The sequence below is a fragment of the Pogoniulus pusillus genome, chromosome 17, assembly GCF_015220805.1.
Source record: "Pogoniulus pusillus isolate bPogPus1 chromosome 17, bPogPus1.pri, whole genome shotgun sequence".
NCBI lineage: Eukaryota > Metazoa > Chordata > Aves > Piciformes > Lybiidae > Pogoniulus > Pogoniulus pusillus.
In genome coordinates, this window is record NC_087280.1 from 10,848,403 (window position 1) to 10,874,349 (window position 25,947).

The window sequence follows — 25,947 nt, forward strand, 5'->3', positions numbered from 1 at the left end:
GTGCTCTTGGCAAAGTTTATTACTAAAACAAATCTTTCAATATTAAAATATCTGTGGCATCTTTATACCAATGCAAGGGATGCTTCTGCTGTTCTCAGAGTTAATGAAAGTGTGTCACACACACTCCACATACAGAGAGTTTAAGATAACATTAGAGGGAATAATACTGTATAATAGCAGGAAACTTGTCAAACATATTTGCAAAGTGATAGTGCATGTTCATCTTACTGTAAAGTTGAACATTTCCATTTTCTTGAACTGCAACTCCTTTTTACTAAAAGCCACTTTAGCTGAAGCAACTGGTCTGAGTAACTCCAGGTCTAGGCAGACATCCAGATACTTATAACTTCCTCTGAGCAGCCGCAAGAGGCTTAACCTGAGCCATGACTCTACACTGCACACACAGCAGACATTTCTTATTAATACTGACCTGCAGTTCAGCTCTTCTGTTCGGTAGGTCACAGCTGAATTACTGGTACAATCAGCAGATCAATTGTGTCACAGGTACAATCAGCAGATCGATTTGTTGCACAAGGAACTGAAAGCATGGAGATGTCACAACTTGGAGCTCACTTTTTGTAGCTGGTATAAACTCCGTTGGACAACCCCAGACAAGCCTCCAACTTCCCAGATGTATCGTAGATTGTAGGAAAATGAAAGTGAACCTTCTCTTGCCATCAATTTACATAATCTTTTGTACTGTCCTGATCTATCCATGCATTGCCTACAGTTCCTCTTGGACTGTCACACTGGTTTTTCTCATGTGACAGTGGGATGCCGATGTGTCATTCCTTATCAGCAACTTCTGCATCTTACATAGCAGTTTTCATGATTCCCTAACTTATGCCACATCTGCCTTGACTTTTGTACTGTACCCCTTAGACTCCACGAGCCACAGGCTGAAGAGTGAATACCTAGATGCATTGTCAGTTAATGCATGTTCTTTAATGGAATAGTTATGTGAGTGCACACTGGGCAGAGGTGCACTGAGGCCCAGCTTTCTAAGCTTGTCCAGAAGAAAACAAAACCAATTGGCACTAGGTATTTGTTACACCTACGCTAATTCCCAGACACGGGTGAGGTTGGCAGTGACCTTTGAGGGTTACTTTGTCCAATACCCCTGCTCAAGCAAAGCCACCATGGTACTCCTTGGCATTCTGGTGCATACTCTGCCAGTACACAACACCGTCTGCATGCACCGTAGTTTTTGGTACCAAATTCTGCTTCAGTAACGACTCAGTTTCCAACGAAGTCCTCGAGCACATCCAGGGAAGAGCAATGAAGCTGGTAGCGAAAGGGTCTAACCCACAGCTTTTCTGAGGCATTGCTCCACGGCAGGGGTGATTAGCCTGGAGAAAAAGGAGGCTGAGACCACATTGCTCTCTACAACTACCTTAAAGAAGGGTGTAGTGAGGTGCACCTGCACTCTACGATCTTCTTTTTTCTATGGCAAGTGACTATTAAGTCCCCAGGGGCAGGCACTCCTGCAATTGCACCCGCCCGCGGCTCTCTACTCCCAGCTCCGCAATGGCTGAGGCGGGAGTAGCTTCAGTAGCACAACAGGGCAGAGGCTCACGGCCTGCAGAGAGCCCGGGTCAGGAGGTGAGGCGCAAGGAAAGAGAGCAACTTTTCCCTAGGGAATCATCAGTTCTGCCTGCTTGCGCATGAGCAAAGGCGCCAGGGCCCATCCGAGCCCGCGACCCGCGCAGCCACGGCGGCAGCCCCGGCGCACAGGCGGCTACTCCGCGCAGCCCCGGCGGCAGCCCCGGCGGCAGCCCCAGCGCACAGGCGCCCTTCCCGCGCAGCCCCGGCGGCAGCCCCGGCGCACAGGCGCCCTTCCCGCGCAGCTCCGTCGGCAGCCCCGGCGCACAGGCGGCTACCCCGCGCAGCCCCGGCGGCAGCCCCGGCGCACAGGCGCCCTTCCCGCGCAGCCCCAGCGCACAGGCGGCTGCCCCGCGCACGCGCCTGGCCGCTGCCCCCGGCCGCGCATGCGCGCTGGGCTTGCGCCGGCCCCGAACTCTGCCCGAGCCGCTGCTGCTGCCGCCGCCGCCGGGGGTAGTGCGCCATGCCCGGCGGGGCGGCGACTGAGGAGCCGGCGCGGAGCCGCGGTCGCTGAGGTGCGGCGGGAGCATGGCCGAGTCGCTGCGGGAGGAGCCGCCGGGCGGGCCGGAGTCGGAGGCCGAGCTGTCGCAGCGGCTGGCCCACACGAAGGCCCGCTCGTACGGCAGCACGGCGAGCGTGGCGGCGCCGCTGGCCGAGCGTTACGTGGAGCATCGGCTCAGCGCTGGGGATACGCTGCAGGGCATCGCCCTCAAGTACGGTGTCACGGTAAGGCAAGTGCCGCCAGGGCGGCCTGCCGGCCCGGGCAACCAGAAGGGTGGCGGGGCGAGCCGGGGGCTTCAGGGCGGATGCTGGCGACTGGCTCCTGTAGCAGCGGCGCGCTGATACTTAGGCACTGAAGGTAACGGAGCCACAGGAGAAGAGGAAGCGGAAAACAGCCGAGGATGAAATTGCCCCACAGATCATTTCTGATGGGCAGAAGAGTCAGTTCTTACCGTGCTTATGGTGCTAGGTTTAGTTTTTGTAATGCCTGCATCTGACCTGCTTGTAGGGGCCAGCGCTGAGTTCTGGTAGTACATAGCTGAAGCTTGCATTGGACGAGAGAGGGCACAGGCACGGAACTGGCCGGAGCTGGGTTCAGGGACCTGGCTTGTGGCCTCTGGGAAGGGAGCTGCACATACTCCCACAGAGTAAAACCTACAGTTCGTCACTACTCTCACTTCAGATTTGAAAAAAGGCAATGCAATTAAACTTACCTTGAAAATAACCATTTTGAAGTTGCCATATGGGCTGTGACAAGATCCCCTAGGGGCGGACAGTCACTTCCCTAGTTCTCTAAAGAATGATTCCTCCTATACTTGGCAGTGGTGAAGTTACACCTTAGGTACTGGGTTCAGATTTGGGGCCCTCACTACAAGCAGCACAATTGGTGAGGGGTCTAGAGCACAAGTTTTGTGAGGAGTAACTGCTTAGCCTGGAGAAAAGGAGGTTCAGTCAACTACCTGAGATTGTGGCAAGATTGTGGAGTTAGTCTCTTCTCCCAAGTATTATGGCCTCAAGTTGGTCCAGGGGTGGTTTAGGTTGGGTATTTGGAAAAAGAATTGCTAAAAAGGTTGTCAAGCTTTGGAGCAGGAGTCACCATCCCAGGGAGATTTGAAAGACTTGTAGGTGTGATGCTGAGAAGCATGGTTCAGTGATGACCTGGCAGTGCTGGGTTAACGGTTGGGCTTGATGATCTGAAATGGTCTGTTCCAACCAAATCAATTCTGTGATTCCATGAAGAAGGAATTTCTTCAAGTAGCTTCAGGGCTGAGCTCTGTAGTCATCTATGTACCAGTCTGATGTGAAAATGCTGCTGCTTCTCTGCTCTTTTTCCTGTAGAGAAGAATGTTTGCTTCCATGTAAAATGTTGAAAGGCTTGTGCCAGCCTAGGATGTGTAGAGTCCAGTAGGGCCTACCAGCAGGCACTGACACTAGCATTTCTCAGAGTGGAGCTCACCCAACCTACAGTCATTCCCTCTTGTCTGGGGCTCCGTCAGTTACCCACTGACAGATCTGTATGCAGCTTCAGTAGTACCAACGTGCAAAAATTGCTTTGGGCCAAGCAGCTGTCAAGCATAGCTAACAGTACAGTATTAGCACACAGTGGCATGTTCATACCACCTTCGAAGGGGCTTCATAGAGGACCTTCCAGTTGTCATCTCCTGGTTGAGTGCAGTCCCAAATTAAGAGGTTCTGACTAGAATGGGTTTCCTTTCCTTCTCTGGTTCCAAATTTTCTACTAAAGACTTCCAGCAACTTCAACAGCATTCAGACTTTGTTGTGAAAAGGGTTAAAAGTATTTCTTTTCCCTAAATAAAGGTTAAGCCATGTTTTATCAAATACTGTTGGCAACAGGATTAATAGCATTTTGAATTTATGGTCATCCACATTAAAATGAATGTTTGCTCACTACAGGGGCAAAGCAAAATGACCTGAGCTGCTTGCTGAATTTTTGACAGTGCTTTCCATAATGGATAAAGTCTCTGTTATTCTTCATTCAGAAGTTTTAGCCCACTTACAATAACTGAAAAATATACACAATTTACTAAAATAGTATTTGCTAGGAAAAGACATTTCTGGACACTTCACAACTGTCAGCTAAAGTGAAGCTGTGGATCAAACATGTACACTCTGATAAAAACCCCACAAACACTTAACTTAGGAATCATAAATTTAATTCACAGCATGTTTAATAAGCTTTTGCTGTGCTAGTATTTGAAGTATAAACATCACCTTTGCTACTTGATTTATCATTGCTAGTATTCTGCTTAATAAACCAGAGCTGCATCATTATGGATTTCAACTGAGAAAGGTTAAGTTGACATGAAGTGTCTCTGAGAGCAATGCCAAGTTAGCAGAAACCAGGCATTGTGTTTCTGCTTTAGTGCGTTTCAGCCCAGAGTGGGAATGTTACGCAAACATGTTTGCTTTTACCAGAATGAAGAATCTTATGTGTTTACACAGAGATAAGGACTGACTTTCTCTAAAGAGTCATTACTTTCGTTTCCTGCATCCTGTGTACTTGGCTAGAAGTGAGAGTTGTTGTATTGGGAACATCAGAATTATCTTTGGCTGCCACTGCCTCCGGTATTACTGTTTTGAGAAGTTCTACCCTGTGGTTTTCCTCACTGGGAGTTACACTGCATCTTGTAGGTGCCTGCCTTGGCATGACACAGCATAGGCAGTTTAAAATGGGTGAAAATGAGTGAGGATATTGATCACTGTGCTTTGTTTGGCCTCATCCTCTGCCCTTCACTCCTCTCCCTAGGTAATCTCTATTAATCTTGCATGAGTTGTGTTCATTAGATCTTCCTTTGAGCACCTGGGTAAATGAACAGTGGGAATTAATGTTTAGTGTCACGTTTATGGTTCAGTTGGAGTGCTGTTTCCCATCACACAAAGGTATCCTTTTTGATTCACTGGCAGTACATTAATTTTGATGGATTAGTTCACCAGTTTATGTGTCGGTGCAGTTTTAGTTAACAGTGTGAAGAGCAAAAGCTTTAGCACATGCTTTCATTGTTACAAGTCTGAGCTAAATAGAAACCAGTTTGGTTATCCTGGCACCAAGAAAACCAGTCTCAGTCCTCTCTACACCTGTGAACATAATGAAACATACTGAGTTGTAGAAGGAACAGTATATACTAGGCATATTAAGTAACCTGATCAAGGTGAGGGAAGGTATTTTTAGAACCAGATATTTCCCATTGTTACTCCGTGCAGAGGTGCTGCAAGGTGGTACTTCAGAAAGAAATTACCAGAGGTACAATTACAGTGAAGTAAGACAGAGAAGAGCAGTACAGTGCATTATTTATCAGCTATTGAAGCATCGACTTCCAACTTCCCCATAGTAGAGATCTCAATTTTCAGCTTTTGTATTGTGTATTTTTAGAGAAAATCTTCAACTAGTATTTTAGACATTTTTAATACACATCAAGACAGAAAACTTACAGACATTTTGACAGCTGACATTTAAACTAGCATCTGATGACTGTTGAGTCAGGTGAAGCTTCCTTTTTGCCCTTCAGATGGTACTTAACTTGGGAGAGATACACTGTACACTCTGTAAGGCTAAGTAAAAATAGTTCTCAGGCTTCAAGTACTGAAAGAGTAATGAGATTCTCCTACTTGAAGTAGTAGCTTACTACCTGACACTGGATATTAATTACTCACCATTTGAAAGTAGTTATTAAATCCATTCAGTCCATCATCTTAGCCACCTGCAGTCACAGGTTACCTTTAAGCAGAGAATGCCATTTTTGTATGAGAGAATAGAGAGAAGTAATGTGATGGAGAGAAATAACTTTCTGCAGGGTTTGACTGCACAATTTCCACTACTCTTTTACTTATTTTTGGGGAGAAAGAATTCATCAACTTCCAGGACCCAATCAAACGCATCTGTACGTAACACCAGATCTCTAATGACACTGCAGCGGATACCCTGACCACAATATGTGCAGGAGTTCATTCCAGTTCTGCAAGTGGCCAAAGTCTCACATCTGCACAGAGACGGCAGACTAACTTCACTACTACTTTGCTTTGTTTTAGACAGCTTCCCCTGCTGGTATGTTCAGTGTAAGAAGTACACAGGCACGTTAAGCCAGCTACCTGACAATAATAAACTTTCTGAAATTAGCAAAGACTCCAAATAGTGTCAAAGCAAAGTTTACAGAGTTTAGGACTGACAGGCATAAGATGGTGGAGCATTTTTTTCATCAGAGTGCTGACCTGAAGGTACTTCAGGTTTTGAATTAGTGAGTGGCTAGAGCTTGGAGTGCTCAACTCTTTCTAGGTAATTAAACTAGTAAGACTCCCATTATTACAAGGCTTACGGTCTTTATTACTCAGTTTAGCTTCACTTATTAAAAAGTGAGTAATGCTTCTAATGCAGGCAAGAGGCATTTCCAGTTCATTTTCAAGCAGGTTCTATTTAAGTGCATTTTTCATTGTGAATAAGCAGAAATCTCTCATTGCTGCAGTACTGTAATCACCAGGAGATCAGAATGGTCATTTTTCTTTCACTTAGAATTTTTCCTAATGAAATTGTTAGTTCAGGTTATAACTAAAGCTTACAATCACTGCCATGAATACTGATTTCTGAGCTTTCTTTTAAAGCTTGCAACTGAGAAATAGGAAGTTAATTTAGCTATTATAGACTTGGAAGGGAAACTTTTATGAGTGAGAACTTAACATCAGTAGTAGGGAGCCTTTCTTTGCCTGTAAAGCAATGGAATTTATAATATCTTCTCAAGTTAATCACAGAATGTCAGGGGCTGGAAGGGACCTCAAAAGATCATCCAGCCCAACCCCTGTGCCAGAGCAGGATCACGCAGGCATGTATCCAAGCAAGTTTTGAGTATCTCCAGACAGAGAGACTCCACAACCCTCCTGGGCAGCCTGTTCCAGTATTCTGTTGCCCTCACAGTGAAACAATTCCTCCTCATGTTTAAATGAAACTATCTATGCTTCAGCTTGCACCCATTACCCCTTGTAATGTCATCAGACATCACCGAGATGAGCCTGGCTCTATCCTCCTGGAACTCACCCTTTATATATTTATCAACATTGATGAAGTCACCCCTGAGCCCCAGCTCCCTTGGTCTCTTCTCATAAGAGAGATGTTCCATTCCCTTAATCATCGTTGTGGCTCTGTGCTGGACTCTCTCAAGCAGTTCTATATCCCTCTTGAACTGGGGGGCCCAGAGCTGGACACAGTACTTCAGATGTGGCTTCACCAGGGTAGAGTAGAGGGGCAGGAGAATCTCAACCTACTAGTGACAGCCCTTCTAATACACTCCAAAATGGCATTGGCCCTCCTAGCCACAGGAGGATGTTGCTGCCTCATGGTCAACCTCCCATCAACTAGGACCTCCAAATCCTTTTCCCCTTTGCTGCCTTCCAACAGGTCAGTCCCCAACCTATACTGATACTTGTGGTAGTTCTTCCCCAGGTGCAAGACTCTACACTTTCCCTTGTTGAATTTCATTAAATTTTTTTGTGCCCAACCCTCCAGTCTGTCCAAGTCTTGCTGAATGGCAGCACAGCCTTCTGGTGTGTCAACCACTCCACTTAGCTTGGTGTCATCAGCAAACTTGCTAACAGTTCACTCTGTGCCCTCATCTAGGTCATCGATGTATGTATTGAACAGAACAGGTCCCAGTAGAGATCCCTGTGGGACCCCACTAGTCACAGGCCTCCAACTAGGCTTCATCCCATTGACCACAACTCCCTGGCTTCTTTCCTTCAACCAATTCCTAATTCACCTCACTACCTCATCATCCAGACCCCACTGCCTCAATTTAGGCAGAAGAATGCTGTGGGAGACAGTATCAGATGCTTTACTGGAATCAAGATAAACCACATCCACTGCTTTATCATCATCAGTCCACCATGTTATGTCATAAAAGGCTATCAGGTTGGTCAAACATGACTTCCTCTTAGTAAAACCATGTTGACTGCTCCTAATGACCCTACTGTCTTTGGTATGCCTAAGGACAGCACTGAGGATAAATTTCTCCATTACCTTTCCAGGAATTAAGTATAGAAGAAGTGATGCATTAGGTATGCTGAGAAAGACGAGGTTTTGCTTCTGCTGTGAGATCTGTACCGATGAACAGGTTGTAAGAAGTGCTTTGGGTAAAAGTTGCATGAAAAGTATTTGTCAGTTCTATGGTGACTGTTACCATGCATTGCTACATCCATGAGGTTGCTGTTGATTATGCTGTAGATTCAGTGGAGTGGACAAATGCAAGCATTAGTCTATGCAGCTGCATTACGGAGTGTTTAAGAATCCTCCATTTTTTTCACTGCCTGACTTCTCACTGAAAATCAGGACTCCAGATGAAATCTGAGTTTTGTTACATCAGCAAGAGAGGAAAATACTATGGATGAGGCATATGCTGTTCTTCCAGGACTGATGGTGCTAGCATGTCCTAGAATGCTTAATGTACCCCTTGTGTGTATTAAGCAGAATTTTTTACCAGAGAGTTCACCTACAGCAGCTGCTAGAAGTTCTGAGCCTTACTCTAATTTAAATACAAATCAGCAGCACTTTTGCAATAGAATTGTTATTCTTCAGCATTTTTTTTATGTGAGCCTCTATAGAGATTTAAAGACTGTTCAAGAAAAGAATCTTTACAGGCCGTATAGGACTTAGGACTAGTATTTTGAAGTCTAGTCTATATAGAAGGAAGAAAGTAGAGTGTTGGGTTAACAAGACCAAGACAGAACATACATTCTGAAATCACACTGAATACAAAATCCTTTCCTGAAGGCATTGCTGCTGCAAAGAAGGTATAGATCTATTGCAACTAAACGTTATTCTATTACTGCAGAAAATTAGTTCTTTATACTTTGCCAAAACCCTAATAACTTCTTTTTCCCTATCTTTTTCAGATGGAACAAATAAAGAGGGCAAACAAACTGTTCACAAATGACTGTATATTTCTGAGGAAAACCTTGAATATTCCTGTTATATCAGAGAAACCATTACTGTTCAATGGACTTAATTCACTGGAGTCCCCTGAGAATGAAACTGTTGACAGCTCCCCTTCTTGTGACGAAGGACGAGTGACAGTTCAGGAAGAAAGTAGTTCTTCTCCCAGTCCTCAAGAGCCTGACAATCAGCGCACTTCACCAGAAGAACTATCTGCCAAAGATTACCTACAGAGGTTGGACTTGCAGATTAAGTTATCCAAACAAGCAGCCAGAAAACTAAAAGATGACAGTGTCAGGTAAATGCTGCTTTTAGTATTAAACATTGTAATCTCATAGAAAAAGCAGTAATATTTGATGTCTCTGCCACAGGGATATTTCCCTCACATATATAGGCCTCCCATGGAGAGTACAGAAAAGCTTAGAACAGGAATGGACTTCAGTAGTATTTGTTTTCCCATGTTCTTGGGACAAGCTTCCTCAGCTTGTTCACAAGCAGTCTCCTGGCCTGGTTGTCTGGCCTGTTTGTTCTTCACAGAAATTGCCTAGTGGCTGAAGCCAAGTTGGCCTCGCTCATGACAGTATAAGGTGCAACTGCAGGGGACTAGTATTGTTTCTCCTAGCATATTGCTGGAGAGAGGTGATGCCTGCAGGTATGTCCTTTGCTTTTGCAAATTTGTTTAATGTGAAACTTCTTCCATCATCCTAGTTCAGTTGACATATTCTGAGTGCAAGCAACATACTTTTCATGTTAGGAAGAAGTAACCTTTCAGGACCAAATCTAATGAGTGTGGAGTCCCATCATCACTGCTGTCAGTCGTGGCTCACAAAAGTCATCCTTGCCTTACCTTCTCCAACTATGTTGACCCCTTTACAGTGCCAAAGGACCAAAGTGAACATCTGCAGAGTTTGCAGAATGTGTACTCCCTGAGGAGAGTAGTAGAGGGATACCATTGCCAAAAGCCCTGGAGATACTTTTCAGCTACTTATCATCCGTGATCTTTCCAGGGCGACAATGGAAGGTGGCAACATTCCTTAGAATTTTCGATTCTTAGCATTAAAGCCACATACAAAATTGAAAGCTGTTTCCAGCTCCTCTGACCTTCTGTGTTCAGATTGTCTTGTCGAAGCCTGTTTAGAATTTTACATGCACCAACGTGGCAATATACTAAGTTGACTATTTGAGCATAATAAAGGAGCACTGGAACTAAGAAAACCACAAGCAGAAGCAGAGTATCCATTCCAGAGCTTAGAGAGTCTAACACCATACCGTGAGCCTGATTTGACAGATGGAGATAATCACAACATTTCTTAAATTGTTCTTTGCTTTGGTCTCCCTTGAAGTTGCCAGGAATGCCTTCACATACATGTGCTGATTCTGATCAAACTGCAGGGAGTTTCATAGTCAGAAACTGCCTTGTGCTACAAAGACAAAGGAATTGCATTATTTAATTGTAGCCTCATGAAGTCACCCTTTTAGTGCTCTCAAAGGGATAAAGTATATTAATCTCTAAAGTTAGCTTCTTCATAACTAAAGCCTTTTGCTGCTAGGTAGAAAAAAAGAGCACATAGGTGCAGATTTAGACTAGAAACTAAACTTTAGCAGCAAGTAAATGGCAAATAAATATTGTAGAATGTGATCCGCTCGTTTTTTTGTCAGCTGTCTTTCACTGTTAGAGTTTGTAAGGATATGGCTACATCTGCAGGTAGTGCTACTTTTTAGAGAGTTCCACTGAGCAAAAAGTCATTGGTTAATGACCCCCCTAGGCAGGCATGTATGCCAAAGACATGACTCAGGGCAGTAAGACTGTGTTTTGAGCAATGTTTTTATAATGGGCTAAAACAAATGCAAAAGTATTCATGTAATTGCTTTTAGCATATGTCACTAACTTGCATATTTGCATTTTAGAGAAGAGAGCTCATTATCAGTCACACCTGGAAGAAAAGCAAGTTGTGATAGTTTGAGAAAATAGGTATATGTATGTATTTTTCAGGATGATGAAACTGAAATTGAGTTTGAGTGATGCTTTTCATGTCAGAAAGTTGAACACCAGAAGTTTAATGTAAGGAATCCTTAATATTTTAGGTAGTATTGTGGTAGGCTACAACACTAGAGCCATATACTACCCTTCTGGACCAGGTCACATCTTTCTGCATTTGCCTTTTAGTGACTCATTTTTAAAACCTAACTGAATAAAGCCTCTCTAATCACTAGTTCTGCATAAGTCAATATAATTAACTGGTGTGCACTACTGGAACAGAACTATGTATTATCACCTACTCAGGTTTATCTGAACCTGGGCAGCATTAAGGCACTGAAGCATTTGAAACCGATAATTAATTGAATTAATTTGCCCAGTAATTCTTCACCACCATTTGCTGCAAAACCAGGTACCTCAATAAAGGCGACTGCCTGTGAAGAATCCTGTTTTCAGACTTCCACCAGCAATTAAGTCCCAAACTCAGATTGCTGCCTTATTTCATTGTGGGTTCTAGATGAATCCAAGCATTGGACTCGAGTTTGTTGTTCACACTAAGGTGCACTTGGTGTAACAGAAGTGGCTACTAGTATTTTTTATTGTGGCTGTGGCTTGATGTATACAGTAGGTTGCAGTAGATATCTTTTGGCTCCTGTAACCCATTGGGTGAAGTGGATGAGACAGCCATTAGTATAGATTTTATGAAATTTAAAATACAGATAGTCATATTTAGAAGTTAGTAGGGGAAAGTGTGCATGACTGGGATTTACAGTGCTATTGAAATGCATAGTTTTAACCTTATACCATTAATAGACTACTTACATAACTGTACCTTTGAATGGAGGCACGTACAGTAATAAAAGAAACTGAAAATCCTTTGAAGCTCACAGGGTAGGAACTGTTAAGTCTGTTTTCACCGAGGCACTGAAATTGACAGTGCCTTTGAGAATAGGATCTTAGGAACCTAATTTTAAAGCTGCAGTAGTAGCACTTAGCATGCTTGAATTAGTACTGGATACTGCACTGCAATAGGTTTACATAACCGCATTCTTCTTCAAGGCACTAGTGTCAAGTAAACAGTAGGCAGGCTGATGTTTTGATTTTTCCTGAGGATTTTAAATAGCAACACTACTTTGATTTACCTAGTCATTGCATTAACTTGTGGGCAACTATTTTCTTCTGAGAAGATCCAAATGATGAATCTCAATATTTGTTGATGCAGAGGAAGTATACATTAAGCAGCCCACTTAAGGTGCAAATCCAGCTACAACTATGATGGAGTGCTCCTGTTCTTGTGTCAGTGGTCCATCTGCACCTCCTGCCATTCAGAGGGCTAAAATAACCTACAGCTAAGTTTGCTTTTTTTAAAAGAAGAAACTGAAAGCAACAGTACTGGCACTTCACTCTGCCCTCCTATTGTTTTTCCCTTACGGTATGTATTACTGGTTTGGCATGTAGGGTCAAAAATAGTTCATTAAACTCTAAATATATTCTGATGTTGTTGAATTTACACAGCTTCAGGCATTTTCAGCATTGGAACAATGCAGTGTGAACTTCAGAGATGTATGAACAGTATTATACTGCAAGCAGTATTCCTGTTAGGCAATGCCAATCTTACCTATTTTGGTCCATGAGGAAAACGGGTTATCTGCATTGGCATTAGTGTGACTGTTGAGACATGGTATGTGCTTGATCTGATGATTGTGATCATTTTCTTTTTAGACAGGAGGAGAATGAGGAAGGCCCCTATGCAACTTCTTCGTATCACCAGTAGAAGACAGATGTGATGGCCTGAAAACTTTCCATGAAATCAGTTCTTAAAGAACTAAATGGTCAATAATTCAAAACCCAAGTCTTTTGGACTCTCTGTCTTGATGTACTTAAAACAAGTCATGGGTAATTGCACTGAAATTATGACCTCTTCTGCCTTCCATAGGTTAATGTCCTTATGCTATATTGACAAAGGGTTTAAGCCTTCCAAAACTAGCAATGGCCTTTATACCCCTTCTGTGCAAACTGTAGCATGGTAGCAACAATATTTCCTTGAGGTCACCTTTATGCAGGATGTTGATCTTTAGTAAAGACTTTGTAAATACTTGTTAAAGTGAGATTTGTTTTAAGTATTTAAAAATATTAAGTAAGTTTGCTTGTAAATGATAAATTATGAAAATAATAGATATTTACTTATTCTGCAAACACAGGCAGATTTGCTGTGGAAGTTTTGTCTACTTCAGGGCTGCAGAACATGCCTCTGAACTCTGTGTGTGTGTGTTTGTGTGTGGTTATGATGTATTCCTAGAACTGGGAATTTGACTTGTTTGGATTAGTTAAAGCCTTTGTGGATGAACAACTATTTGCAAATTGGATTTCTGCTAATTCAAGGAAAGAGTTACAGCAAGAGACTTTGTGAGATATGACATTGGAATATCAGATGTGTGTCCTTGTGTGCAGTTACATTTTGTGTGGTTTTAATTTAATAAATGCAAAAATGCTGATGTGTCTGTTCATAATGAGGTGGGTTTTGTGAAGAGTGGTTTGTCTAGTAACATGAGCTGTTAGATGCTAATTTCAGGGCAAATTATGTCCTTCACCTTTGCCATATAATTCACCCTCTTGAATGAGAACTGCAAGAACTATTGGATCTAGTTGTGCAGTCAAGAAAACTATTAAGGTTTAATAAGAGCCACACTGGTGAGACATTGCTGTTCTGAAAGAGATGCCAGTATTCAAGTCTGCAAGTGGACCCCTCTTGAAGTTCAAGATGGCAGAGTGCAGACTGCATTCACTCTTTGTTCTGAAATTAACATATTAGGAAATTCTTGTTGAGCATCCTACACATTTTCCTTGAGTATTCAGTGAGCTTCACAACGCTCTTGTCAGTAAAGAATTGCTAGATCCCCACTGTGATGAATGCTCGTTTATCTAGGTTATTGCTCTCTGAAAGGAAAAGCTTCCTGCAGTGTTAAGATGGAAACAATATAGAGAGTTACATTTAATCTACTAAAGCTAGAAATAAGAATTCAAAGCTAGACAGGAGTTGGTATTTCCCTAGAGTTTGCAGGAGCTCAGATGTGACAGGTTCATTCAAATAATCTCTGGCTCTGTTCCTAAAAAGGAGGTCTGCAGTGGCACGCAACAAGAATGGAGACAGCTTAGAATGAATAAAAGGAATCACTGATTTTTCTTGAAGAGACTGATGACATAGTTTTAGGTCTTGTATCTTTCTTAAATTGGGATTTGTATCCTTCCAGGATAGTAATTTCAGTTAGTTTCAATGGAACATTACTAAGGACAGAATAAACTTTTCCCAAACACATCCCTCACTTCAAACAGAGTTATATTGTGTAATCCTACAGCAAGGACCTGCCATTGTAATACCCTCACCAGCTGAGCACACACAGGAGCAGAGTGCCTTGCTGAGCAGGTCCAAAGCACAGCATTCCTTGCACAGCAAGCACACCCAGCAACCACTCGAGGCCAACCAAGCTCCTGGCAGAGCTACATTTCACTCCATTCTACCCAGGAGTGCTTCTGTGCTCATGGGCTGAAGGACCTTCAGGACACCATTTACATCTGCTTTTCCTGACTGACAAAGCTATACAGAAGTACAAGCAGCTGTATCAGCCTGGAGATGTAGTAAGGCCAAGGCCCACTGCCACACTCCTCAGGTGCAGGTAGACTACAGCTGGGTTCCACAGCTCAAACCAGCAGCACCGTGACTGGCCCACAGCATTTGTGGAAACCCCTCTACACCAGCACCAAACATGGTATCCATTGCAAAATCATCAGCATAACCCAGCATAGGCACTAATCTGTCTGTTCTACGCAAGTAGCTTCCCCCAGTGAGGATTTTGACACCACCACTAAGCACAAAAAAGGCTGCCTGTTAGAGGCCCTACCTTGCAAGTCTGCTCCTCACTGCACAGATGCTCTTAACATCACTCCAAGGGCACACTGCTCAGCACCAGACAAGAAGAGGACCTTAGCTTGTGCTTCCACTCCACCTTTGGCACTTCCAGTCCTGTTTACCAAAAATTGCCACAGCTGCTCTTCCTGGTCTCAAGCTCTCTCAGCATGCTCTGGGGCCAGCTGGGTTTTCTCAGCCAGGTAACAGCTGCAGCCAGACAGGTTTTGGCTTGAGTGCTAATGAACTAGGGTCTTCTGTAATGACAGCCTGTTTGATTGCATTGTGTTTAATTAATACCTCTTCCTGGTTTTCAGGTAGATAGATGTGATGTTTCATAATCACTGGAGACCAAATGCCCATTTTTATGTGGGGGCAAAACATATTTAGAAAGAGCTTTGCTGTTCCTCCCAAGTTTCTCACACCCCTACCTCAGCATGAGGTCCTGTGGCCCCACATTGCTGTTGGTGGCTGGGCTGCACTGCTGTCCCATGGCTGGCCACACACCCTTCCCTGCAGGCACCCAAGGTACCCCAGCTCTACTCAGCCCCAAGGAAAAGGAAGCAGTTGAGGAAAAAATAGTGCCTGGAAATAGCCTATCTGTGATGTATTCAGAGGAATTTAAGATGGAGTTTTACCACTCTTTTTATAAAAGAGTTTTTAAACTGCAATAACTGATGTTCTCAGTCCACATTGTCCTAGTGTTACTCAATAAAGTGACATTTTACCCTGTACATTTTGTATATTGTTTATACATTATCATATAGGTTTTGCTTCTCACTCTGCTTTGATTCTTGCTACACTTGTAAATTCATTCTGTTTATATTTTTACCAGTTCTCTGACGTGTGGTTTAGAGCTGGAGTGAGGCACTTTCAGGCAGAAGTGAAGCACACAGTGCAAATAAAATACCATGTTTTGCACCTGTTCTGTGGGAAACATGCATGTTTGTGGGGTTGTTTTATAAATATTTCTTAAACCAAAGCTTGAAAAAATCAAAACCCAGACTGGGCATCAGACAGAGAAGATGCATTCTCCTGAACAGACAAAAACAGCCTTGTACCACTGTAGCTTGTAGTAAAGTGTTTTAATACAGTATCAGAAACAATAGTCTAATAGAAAAGCTCAAGAGGTGATACCATGTATGTTGTACTTGTTACATTTTCAGTGGCAATTTAGGGAGTGAAGGATTTCTGAAGGACCCATCAGAGATACAAACAGTTTAGAACCAGAGAGATGAAGTTGTTGAAAATGCCTTTTTCATCAGGAAGAAGGAAAGCACTGAGAGAATATGATTTATTAGTTATATACTTAACTAGAAGCAGTTGCCCAGTGCTAATGTGCTCTAAGTGTTCCCCTCAGAATAAAGACTGACCTGTAATGCAGGTCAAAACTTGTGTCATTCTGTTTGGATTTTACTCAGTGTAAGTCATAACCTCTTAGAAATTCAGGGTGATTCACCAGGCTGGCTGTGTTCTAGCTCTGAAAGTTGTGGTTTACCAGGTGATGCTCATTTGATGTCATAAGCTATTGCAGAAAAAAAACTTCAGATAAGTAAGGACAAGAAGAAATTCTGTTCTTTGGGAACATTAGCAAAGAAGAAAAAACAAATTAGTTCAGATGAGGTGAAACATAACAACTTCAAAATAAATAGGAATTCTTTCTTTCCTAATTATTTTCCTCAGTGTTTCTAAGGGACTATTTTTCAGACAGGAAGGTTATAGTGACGACATTTCTGGATACAATTTTTACCTTAAAATCAATACCACCATTAGCAACTGATACTGCAATTCAATGACCTGTATCAGGATGTGGATGAGCAGGCAATGCTGTACTTTTTGCATGCTAGAAAGCATTCATTAGCTTAAGTATCATCCGTTTTCAAGTAGATACACAGTTACACCTCACTGCTATCGCATACATTTAATGTTTGTTTACCAGTAATGTTCTGGTGATAATGTTGAGTTGATAATTTGTGTTTTGGAGGGATTCTAAAGTTTAAGTCACTTTGCTGAGAAACATGGCTCAAATCTCCTCTTCCTTACTAATGAGCAAAGCAATGATCTGCCCATTGACCATTAACAGAATTTAGTGCTATGCAGGCAGTGCTGTTAAGTCAGCACATGCCTTCATTGGCAGGCAGACGCTGACCTCTGCATCTGTTGGTATTTTTTGACTGTGTCAATCTCAGAAATATCCTGATTTTCTAAACCAAATCAGAGCAGGGATAACCTCAATTATCAACGAGGAACCTGTAACTAAAGATAACAGGTCTTTCCCACAGCTCATTTTGACTAATGGCTGCTGCAGGGGATAACTCTTGGGACTTAAATCTTCTGAAACTCAGTATACTTTTCTAAAAACTTCTTTACCTTTCATCTTGCATCATAAGTTCTTCACACATAAAATTATCCATTTGCTTAAATATAAAGATCTCCTAAACTGTTCTTCAAAAACTCTGTAAATTGAGGAAGAAGATGAGGTGAGTATTTTTGGTTTTCATTCTTTAGGAGGTATTAATTTCTTGGCTAATCATTGCATATATGTGCCCAAAAGAATACTGCTCAACAAAGATCAGAAGTCAGTAAACACACCACAGCCTCAGTATTCAGAGGTGATGAGATATGATAGTTGCTTCAAGTTAAGTGTTTCTGAAAAGCAGGGTCCATGTTCCTAAACACATATCTAGTTACAAACTCCCCTTCCCACGCAAAATAACTTAAATTGCTTGTTTTCCCCCTCCCACCTCCCCCCTCTTTAAAGTAATGCCTATTTACACTTGTTATCAAGCTACTCACACCAGGTATTCAGCTAATTATGCATGCACAATCACCAAATGGTGCACCAAAGAGAACGTTTCTACATGCTGAAGAAAGCCACAACGGGGAGAATACAGCTCTGTAATACGAAAGGCAGTTGTGTCAGAGATTTGTCAGTTAGCTAAGGACATCGTAGTCCAAGTCATAGAATACTACATAAAGAAATGAAAAAGGGTGAAGGAAAAGAAAAGGTATTAGGATTTTAAAACAAGATTTCTGAATATAAAATCATATTGAGATGAATGAAAACTTTAATAGGTAAATTATTTTCAAGTATTTTATTTAGAGAACTATGAACTATTTTCTAATAATGCCCTTTACATAGTTGCATCTATAGAAAGCTAGTGGAGCACAAGCAAAAAGATGTTGCCATAAAAGACCTTTGCATTGGGAATGATTGGTTTACCTACAAAAGTAAACCAAACATAAATAATAAATCAAGAGAGCACTACAGAAATATTTACCCTATCAAAGAGAAGTTCAGTGTCAGAATTTGGCCTTTAGTTTGATTTGTGAATGTAGGAAAATACAGTATGCAGTCAGTGTATGGAGCACTACAGCTCTTCACTTCTGCTTAGAAAGTTGTCAGTACAATGTAAACAGAGCATTTCTAATGATATCCTCAAATTAACAGATCATTGAGCCAGGAGTGGGGGAAGCTATACTAGTTTTCTGCGTGTTTGGCAGCCACTAGCTTCTTACAGGCTGCCATAGATGCGTTTAATTACATCAGCCTCTTCCTTGTCCAGGATGCCCTTGTCCACATACGCATCAGCTTGCTGATCAATTAAATCTCTCAGCTTTGAAAGATCGTAGTCTGAAAAATAAGAAGTCATTCACACAGTGAGTCATTTCTATTATACTGCTTCAGGAAAGAAACAATGTCATCGTGAAGTTTATCCAACAAATGGATTTTATCCAAGATGAAGAGAATTCACGACAAGTGCAACTTGCAAAGACCACCTGCACTAAGTCTTTTTTACATATCATGGTGCTTTTAGTACTCAAGAGGAATAATCATCTCTTCCTCTGGAGTGATTGCTAGCAAATGCCAAACTATGAACAGTTTCTGGTCCAGAGATGTCATGTTCCATTCTGCATAGCAAAACCAAGTTGTTACTTTCACAACTGTAATGGATACCAATGAAAGAATTAAATTGACTGTCTCCTAGTGAAATCCCAGTAAAATCCCCACTTACTACAAAATTCAAGAAAGCAACTTCCTGCAAGTGAATAAAAAGAATGCAATTATTTACCCAGATACAGAACATAAAATCCTGACATAAAAAATACTGCAGTGAGTAGTCTTTATGACAGCAATAGTGTCAAAGCAGTTTTCAACAATCTTTGTACGTCAGTCTGCAATACAATGCTGAAAGACCCTGTCTGTTTTTCTGATAGATGGCTGCATCTATGCAGCATGATTCACGCCATACATAGTAAACAGACTTTTCCTATACTGGAAAAGATCACTGTTTTCTGAGAAGAGAATTCCACTGCAGAGCAGTCTTTGAAATAACAGAAAAAAACCCAACCTGACTCACTCTGGCCACAGATCCAGTAGGTTCACACAGAAACACAAGTTTCAGTTCCGTAATTTACTATGTAAAGTGTAAAACTTAATTTGTTAGAATCACACAGTAGTAGTCTGGAAACCATCAGTCTTAAGGGTTCATACTAAGTTAAATGTTTTAGTATCCTTCACAAAACCAGACACATCCTGAGGTTTTCAGTATAAATTACTTATTCCACAGACAGAAGCTTCAGGGTATATTAACAGTGATTTTGTAATGTGGTTTGCTGAGTATCATCATACAGCAGTAAGTGGAAGGAACATCTTTCAAACTCTGCATTCTTAGTGAAACAGACAACAATGACTTTCTCTCTTTTTATGGTTGAGTGACCAAAATTGGACAGAAAAAGAAAGACATAAAGAAGCAAATTAATGCTTGCATTCACTTTTACATAACAGTATCAGGCAATTTCAAGTGAGTAATACAGAAAATTGATATTCAAAACTCCTCCCTCCTGCAGTGGTGTCCTCTCCATCTCTGAGTTAATAGGAATTTTGCTATTTACTACATTGAGGCCAGGATTTCATGTCTGGCCTGTTACTGGTATTTCTTAACAGAATGTAACCTGTTTGGCTCTCCATCCTGTTTAAGTAATAGGGACAAGGAGTACCCAGCAATTTAATAACAAGATTTCATTCATGTTGACAGAATGAGATCTTCCACTGAGAGATACCATGGAATGGAAATGAATGGAAGAATAGAAACTAAATTAATATCCACATTATTCAGACTGAAATTCCTGAATTTATTTTTCTTCTGGAAAATTATTGACAAGTCTAAGATCATTATGAAGAGATGTGAAAGTTTAATTACTAAACATTCTGTAGGAGATTGCAACAATTAAGATATTACCCAATTTTGGCTGATTTGTATATGTCATGGGACTTTAATTTGATTTTTTCCTAGAAATTGAGAACTCTTAATTTGTAATACTTATTTACAACCTATTAGTTTGGTCAGTAACTAGAAAAATTATCTTTGGCTTATTATATTCACCACATCAGCTGCAGGATTACATTGAGCTAGAAAACCGCTACAGTAAATGAAGTGAGGTCTTATTTGCACATTCAAATCAAGACATTTTCCATTGAAATTAATTATAGCTTTTCTTTCAGTTCCTAAATGGCTACTTTTAGTGTTGTGAAACTATCCATTACCTAACTATTTTGTGAAAAATGTGAACATCCTATTTGCCTGTATTAGTTTAGTGACTCACAGTTCAGTTCTTGGGAGATGAAATGCAATAGAATATCCAGCAGCTGCTAGTGGGAGCGATGTGCCACTTTCAAAGAGCATTGGTTTTAAAGATCAAGCCAGGTCTGGAAGATACTAAGGACAGGCCCACAGAGATTGTGTATATGCAAACCAAACTTTGGATACAAAAGCCTATTAAGACAACACCTAGGCTTTTGGCACATTCCTCTTTGAACTACCCAGGCTGCTCGAGTTTGCTTGTCTCCGTAACAGGCGATTGATATTTTCGAACTGGGAAAATGCAAATTAACATTTCTACCTCCAACATTTTCCCTAGGGAAAACCTAAATCTCTTCAACTATATTCAGTGAGTAAAGCAATCCATGAGCAGGAGTGGAATAGAGTGGTCATTTTAATACATAAATTACTTGGTGAATCACTTTTCCACTAGCTGCCAGGTGCTAGCTGGAAGTGAAGAAATGATTGATGAACACATTGATACCACCTAATCTTGTATTGAAGAAACACAGTGCAATGAATTCATGACTATATAAGCTTACTCTAACTGCACTTCCTTTAACATCATCCCAGGAGAACTGAATTAGCATTTTACAAAAATAAAACGTATGGAAAGGCACAATAAAGATAATGTATCAGGAGAGCAAGAACACTATTTTATTTCCCTATACCTTACACTCTAAGGCCTGATTCCATTGCCAGAGTACAATAAAGATACTTTAGTGCAAATTAAAATCCATCTCTGCCAGAAGTGTATGTCTTAATGCATTCACAGGCAGAGGAAATGCCATTGACCTGAAGTCACAGCTATTTTCAGACTGCAGCAGTGCAGAGAAAAGGTTACTTGGAAGAGGAGTGAGGGGCTGCCCAGTCAATATGTGCAATACAGAGAAGTAATCACACATGATTATTACTAAAATGCATACATTGACAAACAGAAACATGTATTAGAGTGGGCAGGAAAACTTCTGAGCAAATACATTTGCCTGCTGCTAGCTGCCATCACTGCTGTTCTGTGGAAACAATTTTAAAGATGGAAAAAAATGTTTGAAAGTTCTTCCTGTGACAGAGTTTTTGTATAGGAAAATGACTGTGTTAGGCTGCAGGCATGCACTTATTTCTGAATATACACTTCAGCTCATTGAGAGGGTGGCTAGATTACTCAAGGCTAATCTCATCTCAGAGCTCTGTCTGCTTGTCTGGTGCAAGAAGAATGCTTATTGCCAGGTGTCAGTCATACCCCAGGGATGAATGCCTTGGCCAGGAACTTTCACTTAGAGAGGGGGTGACAAAGGAAGACTCAGAAATGGTAGATAGAAAGGACAGAAGGCTTGAGCATTTTCTGTAGGATCTCAAGGGCATAAACTATATGGATAAATAAAGATTTGTAAAAAACAAGCTAGAAATCCTGCTGCTGTTAACTCCCTCCTTCTAGCTCTCACACAGCCCTTCCTCTGACGAGGAGTCAAATGGTGAGACAGCTGGGGAGCACTGTTTCAGTCACTGTTCCTCTCCTACACAGCCTTGGGTGTGAGAGCTGCAGGTCGTTAGAGGTGATTTGGGCTGTAACCCAATATATTACAATGCTAGTGGCATAAGTTTGTATCTTAACTATTTATGGTTATGAAACAAAACACATCAACGTTTTTGTTGGCATGGACAGTGCTAGCCAGATGCACCGAGCTTTTCTAGACACATCCAGGCACTTAGAATACATTTACCTCACTGTATAAAATCATAAATAAAAGATATGTCAAACTAAGACACGAAGCACTGGACAAAAGTGACATATTGTTAGCAGGTGACAGGCAGACCACCATGATTATCTGGGCAGCACACCACTACATTCTATCTGCTTAGTCACTGTGTGTTTTGTGGCCAGCAGTTGTTCAAGCCAGTTTACATGAATTTACTACTTTCATTAACTGATTTAACTTTGACATGACCTGTATTATTTAACTGTAACACCACTATCTCTATAATCCAGATAAGCAGTTTCACATTACTATTACTTAACATAGAATATAATGCTAAGTTGTATAACACAATTTAAATTACATGTTTTGCCATGCATATGGTGCCCAGCCTAATGTCAAGGCTTTTTACTTCATACCTTCTTTGTTACCTTGTTTGTTGTGTTTTTTTAGCCATTCTATGTTCTTCCTGATTGCTTCCAAATACGCCTCAGCTTTCCCTAGAGAAAAGGAGGAGTTATCAGGCACTTACATCAATGACTGACGCAGCTTGCTTAACTGGGTGAAGTTGGTCACAGCAAAGGCAGATTAAAACTATTCTTAGTTTCTGTTTAAATGCTGAGTCCTGTCAACTTTAGTCAGGCAAAATTCCCACAGATGGCTAGCAGGTTTTGTCTGGGCAAGATGAGTCACCCAAAAACTTAGGATGATAGCTTTTTTGATCTGCATGCTTCACTTTTGGTGGTATCCACAGATACTCTGATGGGGATCAAAGGCAACCTGTTGCTGTGCTTCACCATATCAAGGACAAGAAGGTCATTAGGAGCAGTCAGCATGGTTTTACAAAGGGGAAGTCATGTTTGACCAACCTGATAACCCTCTATGAGGATGTAACCAGGTGGATAGATGATGGAAGAGCAGTGGATGTGCTTTACCTTGATTTCAGTAAAGCATTTGACACTGTCTCCCACAGCATCCTCATAGCCAAACTGAGAAAGTGTGGTCTGGGTGATGGAGTAATGAGGTGCATTGGGAACTGGTTAAAGGAAAGAAGTCAGAGAGTTGTGGTCAACAGGACAGAGTCTAGCTGGAGGTCTGTAACCAGTGGAGCTCCTCAGGGCTTGGTACTGGAACCAGTATTGTTCAATGTATTCATTAATGACCTGAATGAGGGCATGGAGTGCACTGTCAGCAAGTTTGCTGATGACACCAAGCTGGGTGGAGAGGCTGACACACTGGAGAGTTGTGCTGCCATTCAGACAGACTTAGGCTGAGAGCTGGGCAGGGAGAAATTTAATGAAGTTCAACAGGGGCAAGTGTAGAGTGATGCACCTGGGAAAGAACAATCCCATGTATCAGTATAGGTTGGGGATTGAACTGCTGGAGAGCAGTTAAGGGGACTTGGGAGTCCTGATGGTTGGGAGGATGGTCATGAGCCAGCAGCGTGCTCTTGTGGCCAGGAAGACTAATGCCATCCTGGGGTGTATTAGAAGGGGTGTGGTCGAGAGAGGTTCTTCTTCCCCTCTAATGTGCTCTAGTGAGGCCTCATCTGGAGTATTGTGTCCAGTTCTGGGCCACCCAATTCAAGAAGGACAGGGAGCTGCTTGAAAGAGTCCAGCACAGAGCCATAAACATGATTAAGGAAGTTGAACATCTTTATGAGGAGAGACTGAGGGAGCTGAGGCTTTTTAGCTTGGAGAGGAGAAGACTAAGGGGTCACCTCATTCATGTTTATAACTGTGTAAGGGGTGAGTGCCAGGAGGATGGTGCCAGCCTCTTCTCAGTGATGCCCAGTGACAGGACAAGGGGCAATGGGTGGAAGTTGAGGCATAGGAGGTTCCATGTGGAACCCGAAGAAGAATTTTTTCACTGTGAGGGTGACAGAGCACTGGGACCAGCTGCCCAGGGAGGTTGTGGAGTCTCCCTCTCTGGAGATATTCAAGAACCACCTGTATGCATTCCAGTGTCATCTGCTCTAGGTGATCCTGCTCTGGCAGGGGGGCTGGACCAGATGATGTTTTGAGGTCCCATCCAGCCCCTGACATTCTTGATCCTGTACTTTTTCATCCTGGAGAAAAGAAGGCTTCAAGACCTTATAGTAGCCTTCCAGTATTTGAAGTGGGCCTAAAGGAAGGCTGAGGAGGCTCTATTTACAAGGTCTTGTAATGACAGGATAAGGGCTAATGGGCTTAAACTGAGGGTGGATTTAAACTAGATATTAGGAAGAAGTTCTTTATAGTGAGGGTGGTGAAACACTGGCACAGATTGCCCAGGGAGGTTTTGGATGCTCCCTCCCTGGAGGTGTCCAAGGCCAGGCTGGATGAGGCCTTGAGTGACCTGTTCTAGTGGGAGGTGTCCCTGCCTATGGTGGGGGGTTAGAACTAGATGATCTTTGAGGTCCCTTCCAACCTCAACCATTCTAAACAAGTTGAAATACAGTTGCTTTTATTTTCCAATGAAAAGGATACACTAAAATTACCATGATACCTATTAGTTATAACTGAAAATTTAAAGTGATGGCTATTTTTGGAGCAGCAAGCACACAGGACAGAATTAGTCCAGGAATTGCCTAATAAGGCCCCTAAGGAAATATTTCAGCTAATGGATTTTGGACTCCTAACTTTGTTGGAGCTTTATTGATGTAATGGTCTTACATTTGTCAAGGAAAAAAAAAAGCTCACCTGATTAGCATGCAGAAGGCTACTACTGCCAGCTATGTATGTCTGGTCCCATTGCTAAGTGGATATAGTAATAGATACGCCATCATTTTTCAGCCAAGACTGCAGAGTTAGCTTTATAGTTAAGTTACTCTATGAAAGAGCAAAAGACTCATGACCAGACCAAGAACTAAATACTGATCCAATTCTAAAAAGCTATTGGACTGGGCATTTTTCTGAAGGGAGCAGAAAGTAATCTGAACCAAACTGAACAGAAAAATCTTCAACAGAAAAGTGAAGTATGCTATTTATCACTTCTCCTGGGTATGGAGACCATTTTTCTTTACTGTGAAATCTGACAGCCATCTTGAGCTATATTCCTCTTCTACTCTCCAATAACTACTGCTGGAAAAAATGCCACCTTCTATCTGTGGGTGGTTTATGGTTTAAATGTCTGCACTGCCCACAGGACTGGACTAGATGACCAATGAGCTACAATCTACTGTAGCCTTGATTACTGCAGTTCATTACTGAGCATGTTGCAGTGAAAACATACATCAAAAAAAAACCCCAAAGCACAAGCATAAAACAGCATCAGTGCAAAACAGATTATAGTTTTTTTAATCCTCTGACTACAAAATATAGATGCTTATGCTGAATCCTTAGCAATAACCACCCGCTGAAACATTTCTGCTCCTTCAAAAGTTCAGCACTGTACAGAGGCACACTGTCCCCTGAAGATTTGTTTCCATAGAATCATAGAATCAACCAGGTTGGAAGAGACCTCCAAGATTATCCAGTCCAACCTATCATCCAGCCCTATCCAGTCAACTAGATCATGGCACTGAGTGCCTCATCCAGTCTTTTCTTGAAGACCTCCAGGGATGGTGCCTCCACCACCTCCCTGGGCAGCCCATTCCAAAGGGAAATCACTCTCTCTGTGAAGAACTTCCTCCTAATATCCAGCCTCTACCTACCCGAGCACAACTTGAGACTGTGTCCCCTTGTTCTATTGCTGGTTGCCTGGAAGAAGAGGCCACCCCCCACCTGGCTACAATGTCCCTTCAGGTAGTT

General features: G+C 42.0%; 2 protein-coding genes across 5 annotated transcripts in view; one reads left to right on the top strand and one right to left on the bottom strand.

The window, feature by feature from the left end:
* Positions 1–2,033: 2,033 nt before the first annotated feature.
* LYSMD2 (LysM domain containing 2) lies at positions 2,034–13,528 on the top strand. 2 transcript variants are annotated; one of them, XM_064157619.1, is made up of 3 exons: positions 2,034–2,328; positions 8,998–9,335; positions 12,738–13,528. In XM_064157619.1, exons 1-3 carry the CDS (start codon positions 2,131–2,133, stop codon positions 12,787–12,789), a joined length of 588 nt encoding a protein of 195 aa, XP_064013689.1. In that variant the 5' UTR covers positions 2,034–2,130; the 3' UTR covers positions 12,790–13,528. The 2 variants fall into 2 exon arrangements, with proteins under 2 accessions (XP_064013689.1, XP_064013688.1); XM_064157618.1 differs by having other exon boundaries at positions 12,742–13,528.
* Positions 13,529–17,999: 4,471 nt separating this feature from the next.
* Positions 18,000–25,947, bottom strand: part of SCG3 (secretogranin III) — a 28,173-nt gene continuing 20,225 nt past the window's right edge. For 2 of the 3 annotated variants that reach the window (XM_064157615.1, XM_064157617.1), the window contains 2 exons: positions 22,636–22,716; positions 18,000–18,553 (listed from right to left, as the gene is read on the bottom strand). In XM_064157615.1, the coding sequence (XP_064013685.1) occupies positions 18,435–18,553; positions 22,636–22,716 (200 nt within the window). In that variant the 3' untranslated portion in view covers positions 18,000–18,434. The remainder of the gene's footprint in view (positions 18,554–22,635; positions 22,717–25,947) is intronic. The other variant, XM_064157616.1, reaches the window with a different exon arrangement.

What these genes read in the sequence shown, in the direction of transcription:
- LYSMD2 (XM_064157618.1), top strand. Translation starts at nt 2,131, where the DNA reads ATGGCCGAGTCGCTGCGGGAGGAGCCGCCGGGCGGGCCGGAGTCGGAG. An exon ending in CCCTCAAGTACGGTGTCACG is followed by an intron (nt 2,329 to 8,997) that starts GTAAGGCAAGTG and finishes TATCTTTTTCAG; the next exon opens with ATGGAACAAATAAAGAGGGC. An exon ending in CTAAAAGATGACAGTGTCAG is followed by an intron (nt 9,336 to 12,741) that starts GTAAATGCTGCT and finishes CTTTTTAGACAG; the next exon opens with GAGGAGAATGAGGAAGGCCC.